The sequence below is a fragment of the Passer montanus genome, unplaced genomic scaffold (assembly GCF_014805655.1).
Source record: "Passer montanus isolate IOZ18808 unplaced genomic scaffold, ASM1480565v1 scaffold100, whole genome shotgun sequence".
In the NCBI taxonomy this organism is placed as follows: Eukaryota; Metazoa; Chordata; class Aves; order Passeriformes; family Passeridae; genus Passer; species Passer montanus.
The window spans coordinates 1,653,110-1,678,337 of NW_024356506.1; the positions used below are offsets into that span (position 1 = coordinate 1,653,110).

At 41.8% G+C, this 25,228-nt stretch overlaps 1 protein-coding gene across 6 annotated transcripts in view; it reads left to right on the plus strand.

The window, feature by feature from the left end:
• TSNARE1 (t-SNARE domain containing 1) overlaps positions 1–25,228 on the plus strand; it is a 450,340-nt gene that overhangs the window by 198,783 nt on the left and 226,329 nt on the right. For all 6 annotated transcript variants that reach the window (XM_039714443.1, XM_039714426.1, XM_039714471.1 and 3 more), the window contains 3 exons: positions 4,944–5,034; positions 8,458–8,532; positions 10,534–10,590. In XM_039714443.1, coding sequence (XP_039570377.1) covers positions 4,944–5,034; positions 8,458–8,532; positions 10,534–10,590 — 223 coding nt within the window. The remainder of the gene's footprint in view (positions 1–4,943; positions 5,035–8,457; positions 8,533–10,533; positions 10,591–25,228) is intronic.

Consider the following 25,228-nt stretch of genomic DNA (forward strand, 5'->3'; position numbering starts at 1 on the left):
GGATTGTCCTGTGCAGGGCCAGGAGTTGGGCTGGGATGATCCTCGTGGGTCCCTTCCAACTCAGGATGTTCTCTGGTTCTGCTGTAGGATCATCCTGGCTGTGTAGGATGCACCATAAGGCTGGGTCACCTCTCCAGTGAGGATTCTCTGCATCGTTTTGGAGGTGCTGTTGAAGGTTGGAGTGGGAGCTTCAGACAGAGTTTGTTAGAGAAGGTCCCATTGAGTCATGAGGTGCAGAGAGGATCCCTTTGCTTTCTAAACTCCTCAGAGAGGAGCCTGGGAGCAAGCAGCTGGAACCAGGATTATCCCCAGACTTTATCAACAGTCTAAGTTTTACAACTTTGTCCCTCAGATTTTAATGATGGCAAATCAGATACATGTCTATGAAAATGGATTATTTCTTATGATAAATGATTAGACAAAATAACTCAATCAGAATTATTTTCTACTCAGCATAAAAGCTAAAACTAATATTACAGTATCAGATAGGAGAGTGCACTAAATCAAAGCAACATTAAAGAAATCATGTTAAATCTACCAAAGCAAACAATTATTAGAGATTGATGTAACTCACCCAGGCCAATGACTGAGGGCAAATCTTTTTCACTCAGCCTTGAGGGACATCCTTGGGGCACATTCTTTACCCAAAGGATGAATGTCCACACACACTCCAAAGAGGAATAGGTTAGAAAATGTATGAATATGTGTTTTCATATGTATGAAAACGGGACTGGACTTTTGTAGCTTACAGGGGCTGACTGCCAGTCATGTGCCAAATCTCTGCCTCACTGTCAGGGTGTTGGTTTGAACCAAGTTTGCATGGCAGATGGGTTTTAACACAATTTAACACCAAAACCTAGCACAGGGTGCCCCTCTCATCCCACCACTAACAGTCTGAAAAATAGGGCATTATTTGAGGTTTTTGACCACATTCCAGGCAGAACTTCATGCTACAGGTGCCTCCCCTCCACAAACCACAAAGAATCTCCGTTGGATTTTCTCTGTAGTTAAACACCTTTAATAGCTGGAGAAAAGGGAATAGGATCCTTAGGATCCATTGCTGTCCCTGTGGGCAATGTATGAAGTTTTATCTATCTATTTGAGGTTTGCTGGGGCCTATCAGTTCCTACATCCACCAGTCCTTCACAGAATCCATCTGTAAGGCAGGAAGGAGATGTCCTGTGGTGCCAATCTCCCTCTGCATATTTGATGCTCCCTTTTGCATCTCTGTCTCCAGCAGCAATGAAATAAATGTAAATGCAGCTGCTCAACCTACTTCTGCTTAAGCCACAGATCCTGCAGCTCAGTGCTCTGCTCAAAGTACTCTGACTTTTACCACTTTTTGGATAAGAAAACTGCAGTAAATATTACAGCAGCTGTGAAAAAGACAAGTTTTGAGTTATGCTGAGCTATCTGGTTTAATTCTTGCCCATCCTACTTGACCACTCTTAAGTGCAAAAATGACTCCATTGCTGTGCAGTTGCCCTGTGCTAAAAGAGGTGATTCTGAATCTAATGATGTTCAAACCAGTACAGCAAAGGTATCTTTGATCTGTACCTGAAAAATGCATTATTGCTCTTCCATTAGGGATCAGATGAAAATAAAATAATCTGTATCTTGTTTTATGAATGGAAATGGCATTTCCTGCCGGAGCTGGAAAACGAAGCTCTGTGGGATTATTGTGTGTATCAGCAGGCACAGGGAGGCAGAGAGAACTCCCTCCCTTGCTGGTGTTTGCTGTTGCACTTGGGGTCTGATTATTTTTCCACTGGCTTGGCCATTCATCAAGAGGCTTAAAGAAGCAGCAGAGGCAGAAGTTCAGCTCCTTCCCAGTGTCCCTGCGGATGGCGGGGAGCAGCCGCCGCTTCGCCGAGCTCCTTTTAAAACTGGATAAATAAATTAGAGAGATGATCGCTCAAAGAACAAACTGTGAGCAGCTGGGGATCAGGGATTCGCTGGACCGTGCTCCTCCAGCAGAGGAAACAGCAGCCACGGGGAGCTCGTAGGCAGCAGTTTGGCATCTCCTGGATTATTTAGTGCTTTGTCTTCGCAGCGTTTGTGCACGCAGAAATGCTCAGCAAGAGATGTTACCCCTCCTAAGAGATGCTCTCTCTGGTGCTCACCCTGCCAGGGTTTGTTTTCAGAGTAGAGCTGTAGACAGGTAAATCTTTTGCTGCGTTTGTATTTTAGGTACTTGGTAGTTCCACAGAAGGAGTATTAACTTACTGTTGTGTGGAAGACTCTTTTGAGAAGGAAATTTTATTCATGAGAGACACCCCTCTAATTAACTTCCACACTTCCATGGGGAGCAGAATATAAAGACAGATAATAATACTAATAATGCTGTTAATACTAATAATAAAAACAACAACAACAACGTATCTTGTTACCATTACAAATTAAAATAAAATACTTCAGGAAGCAGTGTTTTGAGATGGCTTTTTTTAAAATTAAGATCTTAATAGCATTTAATGTCAATTAAATATAATCATTGTCTGATTCCTGAGCGCATCTCTGAGACTGAAGAATAAGAAGTTAATTGTGCTGACAACATAGTGGGAAGTGCCAAAATCAAGCACCAGCATGTTGGTTAAAGTGCATTTTGAATTAAGAGCTGGAAGGCAGAACTTTTATTTTTTTGTACTCCTGCTCCCACTTATTTTTCCAGCAGAGTAAAGTTCGTGCCCAGCATGAATTTATTACGTAAGATATCTAACATAAAATTTACATTACAATGCAAATGAAGATGGTTTTATTTAACTTTAGAGATTGGGAAGGATCAGATGCAAGAGCCTAACAAGCCATTTTACTTTGGAGATGGAGCATTAGTGGTATGTAAATCCCTGAGTTATTCTGTGGGCAGATAATTTAATGAGGTCTGCAAAATGGATGTCAACTCCAGCATCTTGCTTTCCATTAAGAGGAATTAGGTATGGAAATCTGAGATTTGAATCTGCTGCTTGTAGAATTCATGCATTTGGTGGCAAGATATACTTGATTAAGAGATTGGGGATCAGGCTGACTGTGCACTCCTCAATGTTAGCAATGTGACAGGATTCAATTCCCAGCTCCCTCTCTTTCCATGGTAGTGAGAAATACCTGTCTGTGATAGATGTGACCTCTTCCATCTCAAATTAAAAGTGATGTAATTGCTCAGCTGGTGTGGTGAGTCCTGGGATCATCAGTAAATGAAGTGCATTTTGGTGAATTAACACAGAAATTGTATCTTAATTTAAATAAACAGAGGTAATAACTCGTTATTGGATCTGATTTTGTCTTTACATGGGATTATTTCTCCTTTTTGTGTGGTGCCAGAGGAATCCATGCCTTTTGTGTGAGCATTCAACCATTGACACACATCTGAATTCCTGTTGTGCAACTAAGAGATGTTGTCTTCATGTGCACTAAGCTTTCACTTGCAGGTACCTTGTATGAACTCAAGTGTAATTTTATTTACTGGGAGGGTGGTGAGGCCCTGGCACAGATTGCCCAGAAAAGCTGTGGCTGCCCCATCCCTGGAATTGTCCAAGGCCAGGTTGGATGGGGCTGGGAGCAACTTGGTCCACTGCAAGTTGTCCCTGCCCATGGCAGGGGGTTGGAAATGGATGAGCTTGGAGGTCCTTTCCATCCCAGGCCATCCTATGATTCCATGATCCTGGACAGCTTTCCCAGCTCAGCTGTTTGCACAAAAACATTGGAGTGGGGAAAGAACTGCTGAACTTTGGATTAAGACCTCAACAAGAGAGGTCTCAATGTTTTTGTAGTTTAGGCTCTGTTTGGTAAAAGCTGTTTGGGGACTGGCCTTGCTCTTCAAAGGAGGTGATGGAAGAGATGACCTAAGTCTCAAAAGACATGTACTCTCCATCAGAACTGACAGAGAAGAAGGAAGGAGCTGAATAGACAGGACAAGCCATGGGTCTTCAGGACCGAGTGGCCATGAATAGACATTTTTACATTTTTTAATCAAAGAACTTCCATTCACTTCACATCTCAACACTCTAAAAAAAAAAAAAAAAAAAAAGCAGTGACAGTTGAGTCTTCATATGAGTGTTTTCGATACAACTGTGGCTCATGCTCGTGTGTGTTCTCAAAGGGAGAAAAAACATCATTTTCTCCGGTCTTTTCCAGGTATTTCTTGAGGTTTTGAATGAAACCTCACAGAAAACCACTTCTTTCTGACTGAAAGGATATGAAGTGCTCTCTGGAGAAGCTTAGAAGCTGAGTGTGCCCTGTTGACCTTAGAAAGCTTGAGAACTACTGGACTGAGCTAATAAATACCTTTGGGAAGCATTTATGTCTCTTCCCATTTGTTTATATGGTCCCAAAGAGCAAGGCCAGCAACCAGTGCTTACAAGGAATAATGGTACTGGAATTTGGGGTGTAAAAGGGACACCTCTGACTGGAGGGATGGCTGGTTCTGCCTGTTTCAGTGCTGGTGAAGCAGCTCTGCACCTTCACATCCCCAGTGCTTTCCTGGAGATACTGTGTCATTAAGGGGTAGATGACCAGGGTAAGTAAATTTGTCCTGCTCAATTTCAGATTTCTCTCCTGAGAACAATATTTTTCCTGGGCAAGCCAGACAACTCCCCAGTCATGTCTCCTTTTGCTGTAAAACCCTTCCTTGAAAATTTGCAATACCAAACATCTGTGATGGCCTTATTCCCTGTTCACCCCTGTTTTCACCTCATCACTTCCCTTTGAATGGTTCACAGGCATTGTCTTTGTGCTGACAGGAGGAAAAATATTTTGGGCAGCTCCTTCCCAGTATTTCCTTCTGGCTTCCAGTGCTGGTCAAGACCCAGGACTCCTGCAGCCCTCCTGAGCCTCCGTGTGCTGCTGTTGTTGTGTTGTCTCAATTGCTCTGCAGCTTGATAGATTTCTCCAAGTGTCTCATTATGCAATTAATTTCAATTGCAATTCCCATCATCTCTTCTCTTCTGCAGGCATGCCACCCAGCAGGAGACTAATAAAACCATCACGACTAGCACCAAAGCCATCAAGCAGCTGTCTGAGGTTGTCAGAGGCTCATCCAGGGTATGTGTCAGTCAAGATGCTGTTGGGGGAGAATGATGGGCTCTGTGAAAGGAGGAATAATGAAAATAAGAAGTGGCAGTGGGTGCTTTAAAGCTGTTAACCTCTGTGTCTTGCTATAACTTCCTTTCCTCTCAAACAAATGTAGTTTTCACTTATAAATGATCCAAGGGGAAACAGCTGCAGACATCAGTTCTCCTCCCAAAACTGGATCACGTAGAATTGGAAATCAAGAACTCAGCAACAAAGACTTTGGCCAGTTCATATCCATCTCAGGGTCTGAGTTTGGGTGAAAATATTGCAGAAATCATCTGGCTTCACATGAGTTTGGCATTGGTTAAAGACTCAGTCGTGGGGTGCAGGTGAGTTTGGGAATGTGTTGTGTCTGGAAAGGCCAAAGCCATGGAATATATCTGGATATGACACTGCTTCAGTGCTGTGTGCTAGTGAAAAGGCAGCTTTGGGGGTAGATAAATAAAGGCCAGATCAGAGCAGGATTTTAAAATAGAATTTACCCCACTCTGAATTCCCACTTATCCCAGAAAATCCCATCTGTTTTGTGTGCAGGCTGGGCTGTCATCTCTAGGTTCCACTCAGCATCAGTGTCACAGGGCAGGAATGGTCCCCATCCCATTTTCCCCAGAGCAAAGACTGGAAAAACAGAAGGTTTTGGACCTTCCAACAATTATTTTATACCCCAGATGTTACTGCTGACTTGGCATCATGGGCAAGAACACAAGCAAGCTGTGGAGACCAGATTCCAGCTAGTGTGAGGAGTTAAAGGAGAATTTTCAGCCACATGACATTCAACACCTGAAATGAAAATAAGGACAATTTTACTTGATTTCTGTTACACTCTTGCTTCCAGCATCAATATGGTTTCTAAGTCAGGAACTTCCCTGAGTTCATGTTTTATTTTCATTCACTACCTGCCATTTTCCGAGGTCCTGTATTACTTCAACCTGTTCTCACTGCCCTTCCACCTAGAAATAAGACTGCTCTGAACACACAACTCATTTCTGACCAAGTGGTTTTTACAGCCTGGATTTATGGCACTTGCCAACAGGCAGTTGAGATAAGGATTTAAAACTTGGATCACCCGAGGCCACCTTGATAGCCTGTGAAGGACCATGTGCAACTCAGCCGGCCTAAAAAAATCAGCGGGTGATGATCTGCTCCAGAGGATGGGGAGGGGGGCCTGGAATGACTGTTTCCACATGTAGGCATCAAGATTAATGCAAGAATAATTTAAACATATTGCTTTGACTACTGATGGATGGCAAGGACTGGTTTTTTTTTTGTTTGTTTGTTTGTTTTTGGTTGGTTTTATTTTTTTTAAATTTTCTTGTCTTCTTGCATAATTACATCTGAGCTTGATGAAACAGAAGATGCTGCCTTGGAGATATGGGGATCTGGGCCTTTTGTTTTGTTTTTTGTTTTTTTCTTTTTTGTGCTCATCTCCAGGCTCTATTTTGTGACATAAATTGGGTCCAAAGGGGAATCAGGCAAGGTCACATTAAACTCAATTACAGTGCCACACAAGAATGTCATTATTTGCCCTTGAAGCCCATGGGAACTTTCAGGAGAAGAGGTTTTACTGTCATGGGGAGAAAAATGGAAAGTTGAAGGGAAAATATTTAAGAGCTGAAGGAAATAGACACAGAAACAATTTCAGTAATAAGAGGAATCAATTTGCTGCTCTCTAATACATGTATAATAACTATTTTCAGCTCACTGGTCAATTAATTTAAATTTTTTTTATTATTATTATTCTTTTTAACAGTAGAATTTTAGTAATTAAACCTACAAATTTTGATAGAAAGCCTCTAGCCACTGTCTCTTATATAGAAAAAATTGTTCTGGTGGATATTGGCTGCTGGTCAGTAAGTTCCTCATGGGAATCTGAGTAGCACTGCAAACTCTCCTCCCATAAAATTACTCACAGCATGAAAAGCCTTACAGAGCTTTATAGTTAGCCCTCACCAATCCATTTTTTTGTGGATTGCTTTGCATGCACACACAGAAAAAAAAAAGAGGCTTTTTTCCTCCCTTTCTTCCTTATTTTCCACCAGTAATGCACTGCCAACGAGATGCAATATGGGACGTTCTCTGACTTCCCATAAATCTCCAAGTGCTGCTGGAGATATTGGAGTCAGGATGCCCAGCTGAGCAAATTGATAGTATTGCAGGAGCAAAGATGCTGCTCTAAGTGGATCAGTGTGCCACAAGGCAGGAGACTGATGGAAAATGGCTCTTTTAGGGCTTCATTCCAAACTAACCTCAAAGGATGTAAATAGAGAGGTAGAGCTGGAATTCCATTTTTTGGTAGGGTAAATGCTGGAGGATAAGATCTGCTCTCCAGGGTGACAATCTTATCTAATTTTGCACGTGGAACAAACATAAGGTTTATGGACCTTTATCTGTAGAATGGGAATAATGACACTTGCCCTGCTCTAAAAATGTTTTTAAATCTTTAGATGAAGAACTGGGATGTTCTTCTGTGTGTGAAAAAACTACCATTAAAATTAAAAGTGTTTATCCCCTCCTTTATAAAATCTACTTTTGTAATCCCAAGCAGTTTTCTGAAACAGCTGAAGTGGCTGGAAAGTGAACATTTCTGCTCAGGAGCTTTAGTGTAGACTGAGTTTTGTTTTCCACTTGTTTTTTAAGGTGACATCTCTCTTCCTTGCAGTATTTCCCTCTGTAAAATCTGGACATATGAGCTGCCTATGTGAAATCTGAAATCCAGGATGTAGAACTGTTCTAGGAGAACTATTTGGGTTTGGTCATTCCCTCTGAGAGCAGAGATTTGGAAGCATGTTAGATTCTTACATCAGGCTGTGCTCTTCCATCCAAGAACACAGGAACACAGGTAGCATTAGAGGTTTTTTTAAACACTAGGGGTTTTTTTTAAAACATAAATAAAAACCTTGCTGGAGCAAGCTCCATCCATAAAGGCAGTGACATTTGTGTTCATGTTTTGGAAAACATGAAGATAAGCTGGTTTCTGACAGTCAGACCAAGGAGAGGGGATGTTGTGTTGTGGCTGTTTGACTTTTCAAGTCCAGTAAATTTCCCAAATTAGGTGATCAACTCTATCATGATTTATCATGTGGAAAAAGAACTTTTTATAGAAAGATCCCCTCAGTTTTTTTTCTCCAATGCTATCTTGAATATCCAAAGTGGCATTTTATTTTTTTTACTTTAACCTGGCCTGAAAGACCAAATCATCACATTTCCTAAAATAAAATCCTATTGCATCCTGGCAGTCCTGATGTGACTGATTCTTTTAGGATACCATTGGTACCCACCTTATTTATTTGGTGTTTCCCACCAGGACAATTTCCCATGGTCACAGACAGAACCTACTAGAGGATTTATCTCTGACAGACCTGCTAACCAGCCTTCTTTTTTTTCCCAATGCAGCAAGAAAGGCTTCAGCTGGACAGGCTGAAGAACCAACTGTCTGATGCCATCCAGAGATACGGAGCTGTGCAGAAAGTGAGTGTCCCTCCTGCTTCTACTGTCCCATTTGGGAATCTGGGAATGTGTTAAGTGTAATTCCCTGGAGCATCTCCACAGGGCTGCTAATGCATGGTTTCCTCACTCTTATCTTTGTCAGTCAAGCAATCATAGTGTCGTAGAATTTAGGTTGGAAAAAACTTTAAAATCATCAAATCCAACCATGCACCTGAACCATGTCCTTAAGGGCCACATCCACACATTTTAGGGATGGTGTCTCCACCACTTCCCTGGGCAGCCTTATCCAGTGCTTGACAAGCTTTTAACTTCAGAAATGTTCCCAAATATCCAATCTAAACCTCCCATGGGGGAGTGTGAGGCCATTTCCTCTTGTCCTATCCCTTGTTCCCTGGGAATGGACATCTGTGAGGCCATTTCCTTTTGTCCTATCCCTTGTTCCCTAGGAATGGACATTGACCCTGGTTTCACCCTCCTGTCAGGGAATTGTAGAGAGTGAGGTCTCTCTGGAGCCTCCGTTTCTCCAGGCTGAGCCCCGCCCCAGCTCCCTCAGCTGCTCCTCATCAGATCTGTGCTCCAGCCCCTTCCCCAGCTCCTTCCTCTCCTCTGGACACACTCCAGCCCCTCGATGCCCTTCTCGTGATTGGCCCAAACCGACCCCAGGATTTGAGGTGTGGCCTCCCCAGTGCTGAGTTCAGGCAGAAGTATTTCCCCTGGCTCAGCCATGACATTATTTTGGTGTGCCTCCACTCTCAGGGGAGAGGTGATTGCACAGTTCATCTTTCCTGCTTGCAGAAAATGTGCAGGCAGCACAGATAATTCAAGTGTTACCCCACGTTCTGGCTCTGCTTTGCTGTTTGGCTGTGCCAGAAAGTTTCCAGGCACATCTTGTGGTTGGGATCTGTTAGAATGTTATGGAGCGTTTTTCCAACAGGGATCTGTCACCAAGATCAAGCTGTTTAATAAAACAAACAAAGCCTAAACTCCAGTTCCTTCATTAGCTTCTTGCTCACCCTCTTTACCCTGGGGAGGCTCTGCTGATGAGCAGATTTGCTTTGCTTTTAAACACTGTAGTAATGACTTAAATTTAGCATCCCCAAACTGCCTCCCTGCCTGGCAGTGCAAGTTAGGAGATATATCTGGATTAATCAAGATACAACCTGGACAAACTCTGGTGGCTTTGGTATATTGCTTTAATGAGTCTGACGCATGCCTGCAACAATGGGAAGGATATATTGTAATTACAGAGGTGTAATGAAATTTGGCTGGCAACATGCACTTAATAATGTGTCTCTATTAGAAACACTCTGGACTGATTGATTTCCCAGCACTTGCTGCCTGTGCCTTAAAAATTAAATAAATAAATGGATGTACATAAAATTTCAGTTCAACAGCGCATCTGTTGTGTAATAGAATTGCATGATCCCTAGTGCTGCCTCATATTTTAAATTATTTACCTGTCCTATTCAAGAAACTGAGTGTGGGGTCTTTTAATGGAATTATTTTATGTGTTAAATGAGAAGCTGGAATTATTTGGGTAAGGAGCTCCACCCCCACATATAAACACACACACATCTTTTTTATGCTTTTTTCCCCTCTAATGTTCATGAGTACAGTCCATCTGAACCATACAGGATTGGATTTCTTTTATTTTAAAAACTGTCATCAATTCAGAAGTGCCAAAATTAACCACTGCAGTTTGTGAATGCCCAGCTGCATCAGGAAAACAATCTGAGTGATAAATTGCTACTTATCCACGTCCTGGCTGTCATTCCCTAAATGCCTGTTTCAGTTTTGATAACCTTGTCATTCTAGAAGCTTTGAAGACTTTTAATGCCTGCAAGACTGAAGTTTTCAATGTTTTTATACTCTCCTGTTTTTTTTCTAAAGACTAAGAGCTTTCTCCATGTCCTTTTCTTTAGAAAGTAGAAGAAAATAGCTTCATATGCTCTTTCCCTAAATATTTGGACTCTTCTTACCCATTTTCTCTCTGATTTTTTTTTTTCCTTTTCCTTTTAACAGAAAATAGCAGAGAAATCCAAATCTTTGCTTCCTACTGGGCAGAGAAGCACCAAACAGGTAGGTTCATGGGTGTCTCTGTGTTTGAAAGTAAGTACAGTGCTAAAAAAAACCACTGCTTTTAACCCCACTAATGATGCTGAAGAGCTTGGAGCTCCTCCACTGCCTACACTGAAACCAGTGAGGTGATTTTCCAATAGAGATGTGTGATGTCTTTGGAGGTGGGAGATACCAGGACTCAGGGAAAAAGACTTATGTAAAACCTGTTTAATTATTCTCTGCTTTTCTGTCCTCATGGGGCTGTTTTTCCATTCTTGAGGGGAGTTTTTTCTCCTATGAAATACATCAAAAAGCAGTCCTACACCCCCTTTTCCTGGAAGCTGGGCTTGTAGGTGTGGTAAAATCACATTCCAAGAATTTCATAGAAGAAAATTAAGAAGAGTTTTTATCAAATCTGTCCCCAGTTTTAAGAGGGATTAAGTATTCTGCTTTCTCTGGCTACACTGCACTGTGGTTAACTACTATATACATATGCAAATTGAGCCTTTTTCTTCTTTTTTACCCCATATTAGGAGATTTTTCAATGAATAAATACTGTATAGAATCAGACTATATATATTTATTCTAATTTGTGCATACATATTCATACATACTCTGATTCCTCTATATATGATGCACATATTTCATTATATTCACATTTACGTGAATATATATGAATATAATTAGATGCATGTGTGCCAGTGAACATATGTAAATTATTAAGACTATAAAGCTATTTTAGTATAAGTTTATATGTATACATAAAGAAAAATGTGTAGTCATTCATAAATAGTAATACAAAATACTATAGATTAATATCTAGATGTGTTTGTGTGTGTTTAAGAAATCTCCACAGATTTCCAAGAGTTTTGATGCCAGGAGATCCTTTGGCTGAACTAAGGGTCCAACAGAAATTAGGTTGTCCTCTCAAATCTACATACTAACAAATTTGTAAGCATTTTCAGCTGATACTGTGCCACCAAAACCCAAAACTCCATGTCTAATTTCAGTGATTATCTCTGATATTTTGGAAACTTTTTATCACTTAAGAGGCAGTCAGCAGGTTTTCTTATTTCCTAATGACTTTTCTCTCCCTACCTTGTGCCACCTGGTTTTCTACAACTTCCTTAAGGTATGTCAGCAATAGTTGTACTTTGTAACTTTGAATTGATGATTCTCTCTAAAAAATAGTGGAATGGTACCACTGAAAACCCCATCATTAGTGCAGATAAATGGACCAAAGCTTTAATATTAACTAAGTTTCAAACAATTACAATTCTGCCTTAGACCTTGTTGCTTAGTTGGTGTGGGTGTCACTAAAATGAAATTTAGGTACCAAAGGGCTGATTAATCTCTTTATCCAGCAGTTCCCACTGCTACCTGTGGAGAGATTGTGCACAGATATTGCTTTTCAGCTGTGTGTTTATAAAAATTAACAGTCTGGTTTTGTCCAACAGCTGGTAATCTGTGTTTAGCAGGGGCCTAAATAGCACATCCTGTAACTGTGGTCAAATCCTACATACGTTAAGTATTTATTGGGTCATTTTGTGCAAATTAACATTGATTTGTTTTCACGCCATCTGTATTGCATCACTTCTTGGGCTTTTAACAAATTTTGTTTGACTGCTGTTGGTGGAGTGGGTTGCAGGGAAGGGAACAGCTCTGTTCTTGCCTGGACTACCATTTCTGGTACTACCATGGCCCTGGCTGCTCCACAGGATGTGGGACTGCTGGTCATTAACCACTGCAAACAGAATGAAAAATGCTAATTACTGCGAATTTTGGCACTGGGAGCAAGCCTGGATGAAACCAGCATTTTTGGTGTGTTGGAATTGCTTGATGACTCCAAAACCAACTTTTGTTGGAAGAAAACAGAGTTTTAATATGGGAAAAAAAATAGGATGCCAGAGAAAAAATACTCAAATCTTTGTGTGAGTAATGGTGACTGTGTTGGAATTGCTTGATGACTCTAAAACCAACTTTCGTTGGAAGAAAACAGAGTTTTAATATGGGGAAAAAAAATAGGATGCCAGAGAAAAAATACTCAAATCTTTGTATGAGTAATGGTGAGGTTGGAGCAAAAGGAGGCTGGAGGAAGAATGGGACAGAGACAACCACCTTTGCCTTCAACCAGGTAGGAATCCAACTACTGGGAGATTGTAGCAGGATCAGTTTGGTGGGGGTCAGGCAGAATCAGCAGAAATTGAGTTAAACTGGGTCAGCTCAGGTTGTTTCTCCTTGTAGCTGTCGCTTGCAGGTGAAGTGGCTTTGGTGGATCACAAAAAAGGAGGTTGTAGCATGTCCTGGGTGAGAGGGTTCTGACTCAGAAAAAGGCTTGATGACACCCGGGGGCAAATCTTTTTCATGCAGTGACATTTGCTTGGGCTGGGGACACACAAGCCTTCATGCACAAAAGGGATGAAAATTAATTCACATCTGCTTCAGCTTCCCTGTATTTTTGCAGCTTCACACATGCTCTCTTCTTCCTCCCTCAAAAAGGAGAAAAATTAAAGGTGTAAAACCTGCTGAAAGTAATGTGGTGCTGTGGTTAGTTTTAACTTATTATTATTATTATTTTTCCAGCAGCAGATTGGCCAGGGCAGACAAATTTATGGTTCCCACAGGAACTGTAACCTGACCACTATGTGAATGTATTAAGGCATTAAAGTTAACACCCTATAGAGTAATGCAAAATACTACATATGTTCAGGAGAGCTGATTTATGGGCCTTGTGAAGCTGCACAGTGACTTGGTGCAGATCCAGCCTTGACTCAAGCACTGCTTGCCTGCAGGGCTTTGTTCTCTTTTATTTATACTTTAATTTATTACAGCAAATTGTAAGAGGTCTGAAGAATACTCGTTTTTCTGGATGCCTGTCCCTATACTTCTCTCCCACTGGTGAGTGGGAAAGGTGAGATGTTGGGTAACACAAGCCCTAATAATTTCCCTTTAGGGAGTAATTGATTCCCTAGACCCATGTAACAGGTAAAAATTGCCATGGCAAGCCTTGGGAAAATTAGTTTCCTGCCCATTGTGGTTTGTTGTAAGTACTCTTTAATTGAGTTTATTTGTTTATAAAGGCAAAATAAAGGCATTGATCCAAAACTCCTTGAAGCCTGAAGTTATATAAATTCTTAATCAAATATATGTTTGTAGGAATGTGTTTGTGTATAGACAAATCAATGGAGTTCTATAGGTGCATATATTGAAAGACACAACTTTTTACTACACTAAATGATGATTGTTGAACGTGCCTTGTGGCAACAATTAATATAAAAAGGAAAAAAGCCCTTTCCCTTGAATCTATGAGAGTAATTTTAAGTCTTCATCTACTGGTGACAAAATGAGACCTCAAAAGGCTAATTAAGGGGAATTTTGAAAGGTAATTTCAGTTTATGGCAATTGCTGGTGCAGCCTACAGCAGAGATTTGGGGATATGGTCATCTCTGCTCCTGATTATTTTTGAGGCAGATGGGCTTCAAATCCCACTTCTCCCTGTGAACAAATGCACCAAGGTGCAAACTCCTCCCAGGCAGAGTCCAGTGGAGGACTGGGAGTATTTCAGGTGTTCCTTGGAGGCTAGGACAGTGTGGTCAGTGGCAGGAGAGGTTGGACAGCTGACCAGACACGTCCTCTAGGGTGAAACCCATCCCACAGTGCAACAACTGGATATAATAAGACAATGTTCTACTAGCACAGAATTGATTACCTATAGTATTAAAATAATTAATGGTAGACTGTGGAAAATCCACAGCAGAGCAAATAATGTTGCCGAGCACAGGAGATGAAAATATTTTTTTTTTTAAATAATTATTGTGCATCCAACATCATCTGCTTCTGATGGAATGAATCTGGTTTTGTGCCCATGGTTGAACAAGTTCAAGTGATGGGGCTTGGAGCAACCTGGGGGAGTAGAAGGTGTCCCTGCCCATGTCAGGGGATTGGACAAGATGATCTATAAGGTCTCTTCCAACCCAAACCATTCTGTGATTCTCTGCAATTCTCTCTTCTCCACTAATGGGGAGGAAAGTGGGTTTTTCTCACCCTGCAGACTTTGTGGGTGGTTCCCCCAAGGGAGTGGGAGGAGGGGAAGCACAGCTCTGCATTAGCTGGGGAATGAGTTTTTATCTAAAACCACATCGAAAATCTGAACAGACTTTTTTTTTTTTTTGAGGAAACTTTCCTAGCAATATTTAGAAATTAAAATTACAGTAATTGTCATGGTGTAATGGCATCCCTCTTCATTTCCTGCTGCTCACGGAGAGGGGAAAGAATAATTATTGCTCTGGAACATGGTAGTTGCCAAAAAGATGCCTTTATTTCTTATTCTATGGGCCTATTTGACCCATCTCTCAAAGGTCAGTAAATTATATTTCTTAGAAGTACAAATTTGGGTATATAAATGTCTATTTGCATATACAAGCTTTTTTTTTTTCCTCCTCCTGACTGCATCAGTTTATTCTGTCTTTAAACTGACTTCCTTCCCACAGGAAGCATCATTTCTCCCTTTCTTCCTGTGTTTATGAAGTTGTTCTTTTTATGTGATTAGAGCAAAATTCTCATTTTGGGGGCAGCAAGATCCAGTCCTTGGCTTTATGGAAGAATAACTTTTTTTGGCAGTAATGTCTGCATAAACTGCATATATCTGTGTGAGTGTGTAATGACTTTGGTTATTTGGGCTTCTATTTTTATCAGGCCCTTGTCATGGTAGGTGTAAAAGCACAGCTACAAGACTGTGCCACCTTGAGGATCTCACAGGCTAAGCCAACACCAACAGCTTGTTTTGAACAATAATTAATTATGAGTTTTTAAAGCAATAGATGCTCCTGATGCTCCTCATGTTTGAAACCAGCTTCCACATTTGTGAGAGGACGTGGTGTGTATTTCCCTGAAATGCAAAATCTGATTTCTCACAATCAAAATTCAGCTTTTGCCCTGACAAATAGAGCCTTTTATTTACACATTTGTCTTATTGACTCTACCATCTTATCTCAGAGCTCATCCCAGCTCCTAATGTTCCAGTCTGGCTGCTGTATCTCAGGAAATCAAGCCTAAGCTTTGGTGATAATTTATCTTGCATGTGTGGTAGTAATTGCTGTGTCTTTTCAAGGTCGTTTGGGATGCAGCTACTTCTGTAAAAAGTGTTATTTCAATAATGTCAACTTTGTTTTAAATGACTGTGCATCCTTTAAAAGCCATATTGTAATCAACCCACTCCCCTGTTCCTAGGGTTGTCAATATGGAGCATTTAAATCACACAGTTATTTTCTTCTTGACTTTACTCAAGTGTGGGCTTTTGTTTGGTTTTAAAGGGTTTGGGGGATTTTTTAAGGCAGTCATTAAAGCAATTTTCTTAAGAAAATTTAAATATTTTCTTTTTTTTTTCTGCCTCTTTGGGGGCAGAGAAATAGATTCTCATAAAGGGATTTAATAAGTAGATGGAAATAGATTCACACATAATCTTTTAATTTGTTCCCTGTGTTTTCAAGGGAGGTGGAATCTGTTCCGAATGTCCCAAAGTATTCTTGCTCTGCTTCCGGTGTGTCCCTTCCTGGGAAGGGAAGGTCTTTTCTTTTCATCATGCCCACAATCTTGAAAAAAAATTCCAGTGGGCTTTATAGGCACAGAACTTCCCTAAGTCACCATTAAATTCCCCTTTTGTCAGGGAGGCAGCATTTTTCAGCTGTAAAACTTAAAATGAAGAATCCTGCACCAGAGCCCTTGGGAAAACACCCAGGTTCTGGATGCTGCTGGTGGCAGGTTTTATGGGACAACAGGAATGCTCTGGGCTTCAGTAAAAACACGTAAGAAACCACCCCAAATGCTGCTACAGCTGTAACTGAAGGAATTGTCAAAAGCTGGAACTTTGAGCTTCCAGTAGCATTCCTATCTCCTTATCCTACAGGAGAAGAAAAGTAAGAAAAGACCAAACCTTTATAAAAAAGAATATGTATCATCAGGTTTAGGGGGAGCTTTCCATTTCCTAAATTGCCTGAACAACTTAAACATTGTGGATTTTTCCTTGGCAACCCTCTACTAAGTGCCTTTCAAGGAACCAGCCCACTTTGCCTGTGTCTGCCGATAGAACCTGAGACTGCAGCTGCCTCTGTCAGCACCCAGGCAAGGAACTGAGTTTTCACTAGCTGGGTTTTGGTTAGTTAAGGTTTTGGGTTTTTTTCAGTTTGTTTGTTCCCTTGTATGTTTTTCTTCTTTTTATTGCTTTTTTTTTTCATTTTTCCTTTTGTTTGAGTGAGAAAGGACAGAGGTTTCTGTGTGGGCAGAGGATGAAGGCGAGGGAAGGGGCTCTTTTGTACCAAGCCTCCTCCAGAGCAGCTCCACCGGCTCCTCTACCCCAGCTCTGAGTCACTGCTGGAGCCACAAACCAAAGCCTTGTTTTGTCTGGAATGTGCCAGCCTCGCCCCCAGCCCTGCAACCGCTTGCTTTTATGTTCCCAAATCCTGGGAGACACTTTGCTGTCACCCCACGCTGGCACAGACCCTGCTGGGGGAACGGTGGCACCGGGGTCGGGTGGAGGCGTTTGGGGCTCCGCCATGAAACAGGGACATGAGCCAGCCCTGCTGATGGCAGGGAGCCCTTGGACAGGGAAAAATCCATATTGTGCCCAGAGGCTGGGACAGATCACTCAGCTGGTGCCCACGTTATTGTTCTTCCATAGCCAGAGACAGCTCTGCAATGTTTTTTTCCCCACTGCGTGTGGTGGCTGCCTGGGTGGTTGCTGTGCTCGTGTCTTGTGGAATCACAGAAGGGTTTGGATTGGAAGGAACATTAAAAATCATCTGTTTAAAACCCCCTGCCATGGGCAGGGACACCTTCCACCATCTCAGGTTGATCCAAGCTCCATCCAATCTGGCCTGGAATCTTTCCAGGGATGAGGCAGCCACAGCTTCTCTGGGCAACCTGTGCCAGGACCTCACCACCTTCACAGGGAGGAATTTCTTCCAAATATCCAATCTCAATCTACCCTCCTTCATCTTAAAGCCACCCCCCATGTCTTATCAATCCACACCCTTGCAAAAAAATCCCTCTCCAGCCCTTCTACCCCCTTAGGTACTGTCAGTCCCTAAATTTAAAGAATACTGCAAATGCACATCTCCTGGCACATCAGGTTCATTCAAAAAAGTAAAATTCTCACATATTACATAAGATCAAGACATGGTCTCAAGGAATTCTGAATCCTCCTTCCTCCCAAGCATTGCTTTTTATCCAGTGAGTGTGGGCAGTTCATGGTTCCAGTCAGCACTGCTGGCACAGATTTGCCTATCTATAAATATATATATGTGTACTGATGTATACTACATCAGTAGAAATAAATACAAATAAAAAATAAAATTAAATATAACTGTAAATACAGTGGTAGCTGGATGGACACTCACCTTGCTCAGAGAGCTTTGTCCTTGCATGCAGCTTTTCTGGGCAGTGAGGGTCACCTCTGGCAGCTCTGTCAGAGCTGTGTGACAGCAGCTGAAGAGGAGAGCAAACACAGGCCAAGATCCCAGAGCTGATGAAACGTAGGCTGAGTCTGCAGGACGTGTGTGGCCACAATGGCAGTACTATAATTATTAAAAAATGAATTAAAAGCTTGAATTTTGTTCACTTTATGGGCTTGACTCCCCTGTATATTACTTTTTTTTTTTTTTTTCAGAAGCATAATTATAAAGTGAGTGTTTCTGCCTAGAGGAAGTGTTTTTTGCTGGGATGAGTGGGCTGCTCATACAACCCCATCCACCTCCCTTCCTTCAACCCCACCTTCCCTAAGGTGCTCTGCAAGAGTCTAAATTGACTTTTGCCCTGGCAAAGATCACATGCAGCAACTGGAGTAACAAATGTGAAATCTTACTGAGTGTGTCACCTTGCTCCAAAGTGAATGCAGTGTTATTTAATACATTTAAACCCCCCTGTGGAGATGAATTATTGAAAGGAAGGAAATTGTATTCTTCTAAACCCACTTTGATGGCTGCATTTATCACATGATTAAATGGGGACAGCAATGGTATTTTCCCAGTATAAAATGTGTTTGGAAATGTATTAACCCTTGCTGCACCAGAATGAATAAAAAATTATATTTGTTGACCTTTCTGGGGAACATCTTATTTATTTTCAAGGTACTAAATAAACAAACTTATATCCACCATAAAACCTAATAATATTAAACCCCTTTCACTCCTGTGTAGAAGGCAGTGATGTTACCTCCCCTATACTTCATCTCACCTCTGAAATCACAGACTCATAGAATAATTTGAGTTGGAAGGGACCTTAAAAAACATCTTATTCCAACCTCTTGCCATGGACAGGGACATCTTCCACTAGACCAGGTTGCTCAGGCTCTCTGAATTGGTCAAAATTATTTCTGGTTTATGAAAACACGAGGAAACACAGAATCACACTTCTAATTCTGATTCTTTATTCTGTTCCTTCGCTGAAAAGTGTAACCCAAATTTGTGCCAAGCTAAACTTCCACTGATGTACTGGTTTGTTATAGAGTTTCATCCTCACTTTTAATGACAATCCAGGAAATTCCTTTGGAGTTAGCTCATAAAGCTGGACATATATCAGAGAGATAATTTATATATAGTGTCATTATAAAACACAACAGGTTCTGTAGGATAAGGCATGTGGTGAAGTTAACATTTCAAGTAGTTATTTCTGAGCTGATAGCAACAGCCTGTGTGATAAATAAAATAAATGTGTTCACCTAAACACAGATGGAGGTTCTCCACTGCAATCTCACAAAGTTGTTGATTTGAGAAGGTGCCTCTGAAGCAAACAATTCCCTTAAGTTTAAGAGACTTTTTCACCCAATTGTCCCAGATATGAAATAAGGTGATGGTTCAGAGCCATGAGCAAACCCTGAGGGACATTCCCTGGATATGATTTTGTAGATAAGAATGGCAAGGTGTTGGATTTGATGGCAGTCATTGCTCCTATTTAATATAAATTATTCTGTGGTTTCTATGAATGAAAAAACTGAGTTATGAGTGTTGCTCATCACTGCCACTGTTGGGAGCAAATCCAAGTTGTGGGGTTGGTACCTGGTGAGCATCACCCTTGTCCCAGCTCATCCCTGTAAGCTCTGAATCAATCCTGGGGAAAGTGATGCAGCCAGGCCACCACAGATCTTCTCCTCCTGTGGGTGCTCAAATGGGCAGTTTGCCCCTTCAGCAGCGAGGTGACAGACTGCATGTCACTGTGTGCCCTGCAGTAAAACACAGCAAAGCTTTGCAGTGCCCCCTTTGTTAATCTGCTTTAATTAAAGCTGTGCTACCACGTGGTACCCTGGGATGAGAATTAGGCCACTTCAGTGGATTAATTTGGTTTGGGGCAAGAGGACTTTTTCCCTGCTAAGGTCTCAATCTCACCTCTTGTCTCACTGTCCTCTCCAGATGCTGGAAGGGAGCTGGGAATGATAGAGCAAGGAAGGTTCTTCCCCATGGGAAATGCCAGTTGATCTTCTGCTCCTTTTTCTGCATCTTCCCAAAGCCAAAATCACAAAGCAGAGGTTCCCAAGGTCTTCCTTGGCACAAAGACTGCCATGGGGAAACCTACAGTGGCTGTATGGAGAAACTGGATAAAACCATAAATGTTTATTTCCATGAACCCAATTTTCCATGGGGCAAAGCCAGAGATCCTGTTTCCAATCCTTGCAAACCCTGGATTTTTTGTGAGCTGTGGTTTGCACACCTCACTTGGATGAAATGAAAAGTTTCAGTGTTTTATTTTCTACCTTCACTGAGTCTGTAAAGTCCTGTATGTAATAAAACTATTGAGGTTGTTCCTAGAACCTTAACTCAATATTACACTTGACACAATTGGATCTCTTGATCTGCAACGTTTCTTGCTTTAAGAAGGATTTTCCCTTCCCCTTCTCCTTTCTGTATTAGGTTACATCCACATGCAGAGCTCAGCAGTGACGTGCTGAGAAACACAGATGATTGCCCTAAAAAAAACCAAAAACCACCCAGCAAACAAAAATTTAAAAAATTTCTTCTTGCAATCACAGCTGATTTCTGGCGAGTGAGGAAAATGTGTTTTCTCCCTTTCAGTGCCCAGCAGTTTGTATCTGGTTACATGATTTAAGGAAGGAGAACGGGAATGTGGCTTTTATGTGCAGCAGGACATAGTGACCTCCTCTGGAAGCTGAGCACTGGGAAGTTTGATAGCCCTGTGGTGGGAGCTCCTAAGTTGATCCCTATATTTAAACATGATTAAAAACACCACTGAAGAGCCAAGCACAAGAAAAAAAAAAAAAACAAAACAAAATAACCCCTTTTCCAGCAGCTGCTGGGAGTGGGGTGAGGGAAGCTGTGGATGCTGCACGCTTTGGAGTGCCATCTGCTGGCACAGGACTGGTCGGATGCAGGAGCTGGGTTTTGCACTGCTCAGATGAAAACGGTGTCAGGGAAGCCCTGATGAATCACTGAGATGAGAATAAACTCTGTAAAGAGTTGGGGTGAAACAGGATGTTTTGTCTGTCTGTTGAAGAGACAATACCTTGCTCAGTTGTGGAAATCTTCTCCATGTCCCCTCTCTGTACTAAGGAGAACAAACAAATAAATGCAGTTTAAATAAGTATAATATTAATGATTTTGTGTATAAATATATGGCTTCTGAGGTTCCTAGGGAGGAGGAATTTGAGCTTTAGGTCACATCTGCTGTGAGTTTGGCAGTTTTTATTCTCAGCTTGTCTGGTTCTCAACCTTTGTAAAGTCCACAGGGCTGTGCACGTCCTCTCCCTACCCAGTTCATGAAATTTTGGCTCCCAAGGGTGAGCACAGCTCTTGCTCATCAGCACATCTGCTTAGGCACAGTAGGGTCTGGAAGGCCATCTGATAAATGGCAGAGGGTGACATAATTCTGGTGTAGCGTGGGGTAGTGCTAATTTGCTATTTTTGAGTTTAAAAGATGCAAAATTATTTAAGTTAAAAAAAAAAACCTCAGGTCATGGGTGTGAGAGCAGGTAAAGGAGATAGAAATGGTGGTGATTGGTTGAACACCTGCCTGCCTGGTCAGAGCTGCCAGGCAGTTCCAGCCTGGAAAAAGTGGGGTATGAGGGAGAGTTTGCAGTTCCAGCCTGGAAAAAGTGGGGTATGAGGGAGAATTTTGCACAAAAGGGGGAAAAGGGCTTTTTGTTTATAGAGAACCATACATTTTGTTTAAATATTTTGGCATCTGCCTTTTTTTTTTTTTTTTGTATGTTTTTATATGTTTCTGCCCAAATGGACTCATTTTGCAGAGGTGCATTCTTCACATATGGGATGTCATTTGTTTTCTTGTCCTACACCAATCCTATTTCTTTTGAGGTGCATTTTATTTTGAGCTTGATGACATCCAATGTTATAAAACCTTTTTCTTCTCCTTACACTGCTTGTTGCTTCCAAGCCTGCAGGCACTGACCCATTGTAGACTTCACACAAAATCCCTTTAATCAACCTTTTGCCTTCTTGACTCTCCCCCTGCTTCCTCTTCAGTCTCAGAGCTCACCAGAGCTGCTTTTTCCTTTTCCAAGCTGTGTGTGTTGCAAATTATTAACTGACCACGAAAACAAAGGTTTTTGAAAGTGTGGTATGGAGCTGTGTGGGCTATTTTTGGAACTGCTTTATTTGGAATTGCTTCTTTGTTTACAAACTGGTGATTGAATGTAAGACTCGAAATAGGAGGTGAGTTGGGAAACCTCCCAATGCTGAATTTTAGTAGATTACCCTGCAGATCACAAACATTTTGCAAGCTGAGGTGTTTCTCTCTATAGAGGGAAGAACTCATCCACATTTGTGGAGTGTTGCTCCTGGATGGACCAAAGCTGCTCCCCCTCAGCTGATCAGGGGAGACAAAATGTAGTGAAAGGCTCTTGGGTCAAGATAAGGACAAGGATAAATCACTCATCAGTTACTGTCACAGGCAAAACAGGCTCAATGTGGAGAAATTAGTTTAATTTCTTACGATTTAAATCAGAGTAGGATAATGAGAAATATGACTGAATCTTAAAACATCTCTCCCGCACCCCTCCCATCTTCCCAGGAAAACTCACTCCTGAATTCTCTGCCTCCTCCCCACCAGCATCATGGGGGGAAGGGGGTGGAAATGGGACCAGTTCATCACAAGTTGTCTCTGCTTCTCTTTCCTCCTCACCCTCCTCCACGGGGTATAAATCACACCAGTAAAACTGCTCCAGCACAGGCTCAGCTCTCCACATTCCACAGCTCCTGCCAGGTTTCTCTGTCTTCCTCTGCCTTGGGGTTTTTGTTCTGTTTCTTTTGTTCAGGTTTTTTTCACGATTCTCATAAGGAAATGGAAATTGGTGGGTCTGGATGTGTTCATAAGGAGGAATAAGTTGAGTAGCTGCCAAGTGCAAGGACTTTCTACATGCAAAAATCTGCAGAATTGATGTGTTTCCTGGGTTTGTTTGTCCACTGTTCATCATGGAATATTGGCTATGGGACTGGGAGTAGACCTGGCAAGTGAAGTCAGACACTTTTGTGTGTCCCCTCAGTGAGTTTGAACGCTCCTGTTTTTGAGCAGAGGAATTGAGCCACGGTCTCTTCATGGTGAGGGGATTTTGGGAACATCCTGTTTCTTTCAGTAGGGTCGTGTTGTCATTTTCCTTGCTTATAGAGCAGGAAAGGTGGAAGGGAGAATGAAAGTACTTCAGGGAGATTCATCACATGTGATTTCCTCTTCAAGAAAGTTGTGTAGTCATTGCAGAGGCTGACAGGAAGTCATTTTGCAAAAAGAGTGATGTGACACCTTCTTCTGTTCATTTCCTTGAGTTTCTACTGAAAAGCCAAGGAATTGGTGGGATATTTCATATTTATCCACATCATTACATTTAACACCTCAGAGCTTTCCTTTTGATATCCTCTGTTAATTCCCAGCATCACAGCAGGAAACAAATCAATCTCCTCGTTCTCTGCTGCAAATATTTGGTGATGACTTTACCAATAAGCTCTAAATTAGTTTTTTGGGTTTTTTTTCATAGTTTCAGAATGCAAAGTTGTAGATGTTATAGTCTTACATACCATGGCAACTGGTTCCTCTTGGCAGGTTGCTCCACTGCCTATGATAAAGATGACTTTGGCTTCATTTCAGGACCAGTGATGTGAGAAGACTGCTTGCCTGCAAAATCTTTTCCATCAAGAAAATTCCTTGTGCTATGATTCACTCCTACCATATGTGGAGGAATTAAATGCTGGGTGAGACGCATGAAGGAAACCCCACAGGAGGAGAAATGATTTGACAGCTGATCCATAGAGCTCTTTCAGCCACCTCTAAAGAAAATGCTGTGATGCCAGTATGAGTTTCATTACACATCTGGGCTTGACTCATCCACTACAGTGAAAGAAGAAAGAAACCCAAAGAAATAATTAAAGTTCATTATTGAGTGTATATGAGATAGCGTTATTAAAGTATCTCCCTCACATTTATTTATAACCCTTCTTCCTGACAGAGCCTGACATGTTTCCCAAACACCACTCAATGATTATATGTTCTTTGCCCAAAATCTGAGGATGTTGCTCTGCATTCTATTCATCACTTGCTCAGTCAAAATTTATGTTCCTGCACAATCTGTACGTTTTCTGAGATCTCTTTGTGTAGATACATTACTCATGAGACCTAACAGGCATATTTAAAATAAGTCAGGGTGGAAGGGCTCAGATTTCTTTCAGAGAAAGCCAAGTTCTTCTGAGAAGTGTTGGACTGGGCACTGTCACTGCATGACAGGGTGAGACTGGAGGAGAAGAATATCTCCATCCTCACAATCCACACTTTTTGGTTGGCAGGATGGAGTGGCCAATGATGACACATATCCAGGACAACTGAGCTATCATAGCTCCTCTTGAAAAAATAACTGAGACTTCAGGATGCATGCAAAGCTCAGAACCTTTTGTAAAACTCAGCCAAGTGTAGTTTATTTTTTTTTTTTTTTAATCAGGGCAGTGATTGTTCCTCTGTACTCAGCACTGGTGAGGCCACACCTCAAGTGCTGTGTCCAATTCTGTGTCCCTCAGATCAGGAGGGGTTGGAGCACGTCCAGGGAAGGTCACCAGAGCTGGGGAAGGGTTTGAAGAGTCAGTCCTTGAGGAAAGGCTGAGGGAGCTGGGGATGTTTATCCTGGAGAAAAAGATGCTCAGGAGGAACCTTCTTGCTCTCTACAATTCCCTGGCAGGAGGTTGTAGCCAAGTGGGGATTGCACTCTTTTACCAGGGAACAAGGGACAGGATGAGAGGAAATGGCCTCAAGCTGTGCCAAGGGAGGCTCAGGTTGGACATCAGGAAAAATTTCTTCATGGAAAGGGTGGTTAAGCATCAGAAGGGGCTGCACAGAGAGGTGGTGGAGTCACCATCACTGGGCGTGTTCAAGAAGTGACTGAACATGACATTGGTTGACAAGCTGGTGATTGTTCTAAAGTTGGGCTCCATGATCTTGGAAGTTTTTTCAACCTCAATGATTCTGTGATTCTCACAAAACTAAAACCTAATCAGCGTCCTTGGGAGACTGGCCCAGGACACACCTCAAGGGCTTGTCTCTCCTCTGTGTTCCCACTGGCCTCATCCCCTCCCATTTGCCAAATGAGACCTGAAAATAGATCAGAGGAGTACGGATTAGCTGAGTGGCTTTGGTGTATTAGCACAGCTGTGTTTGAGCT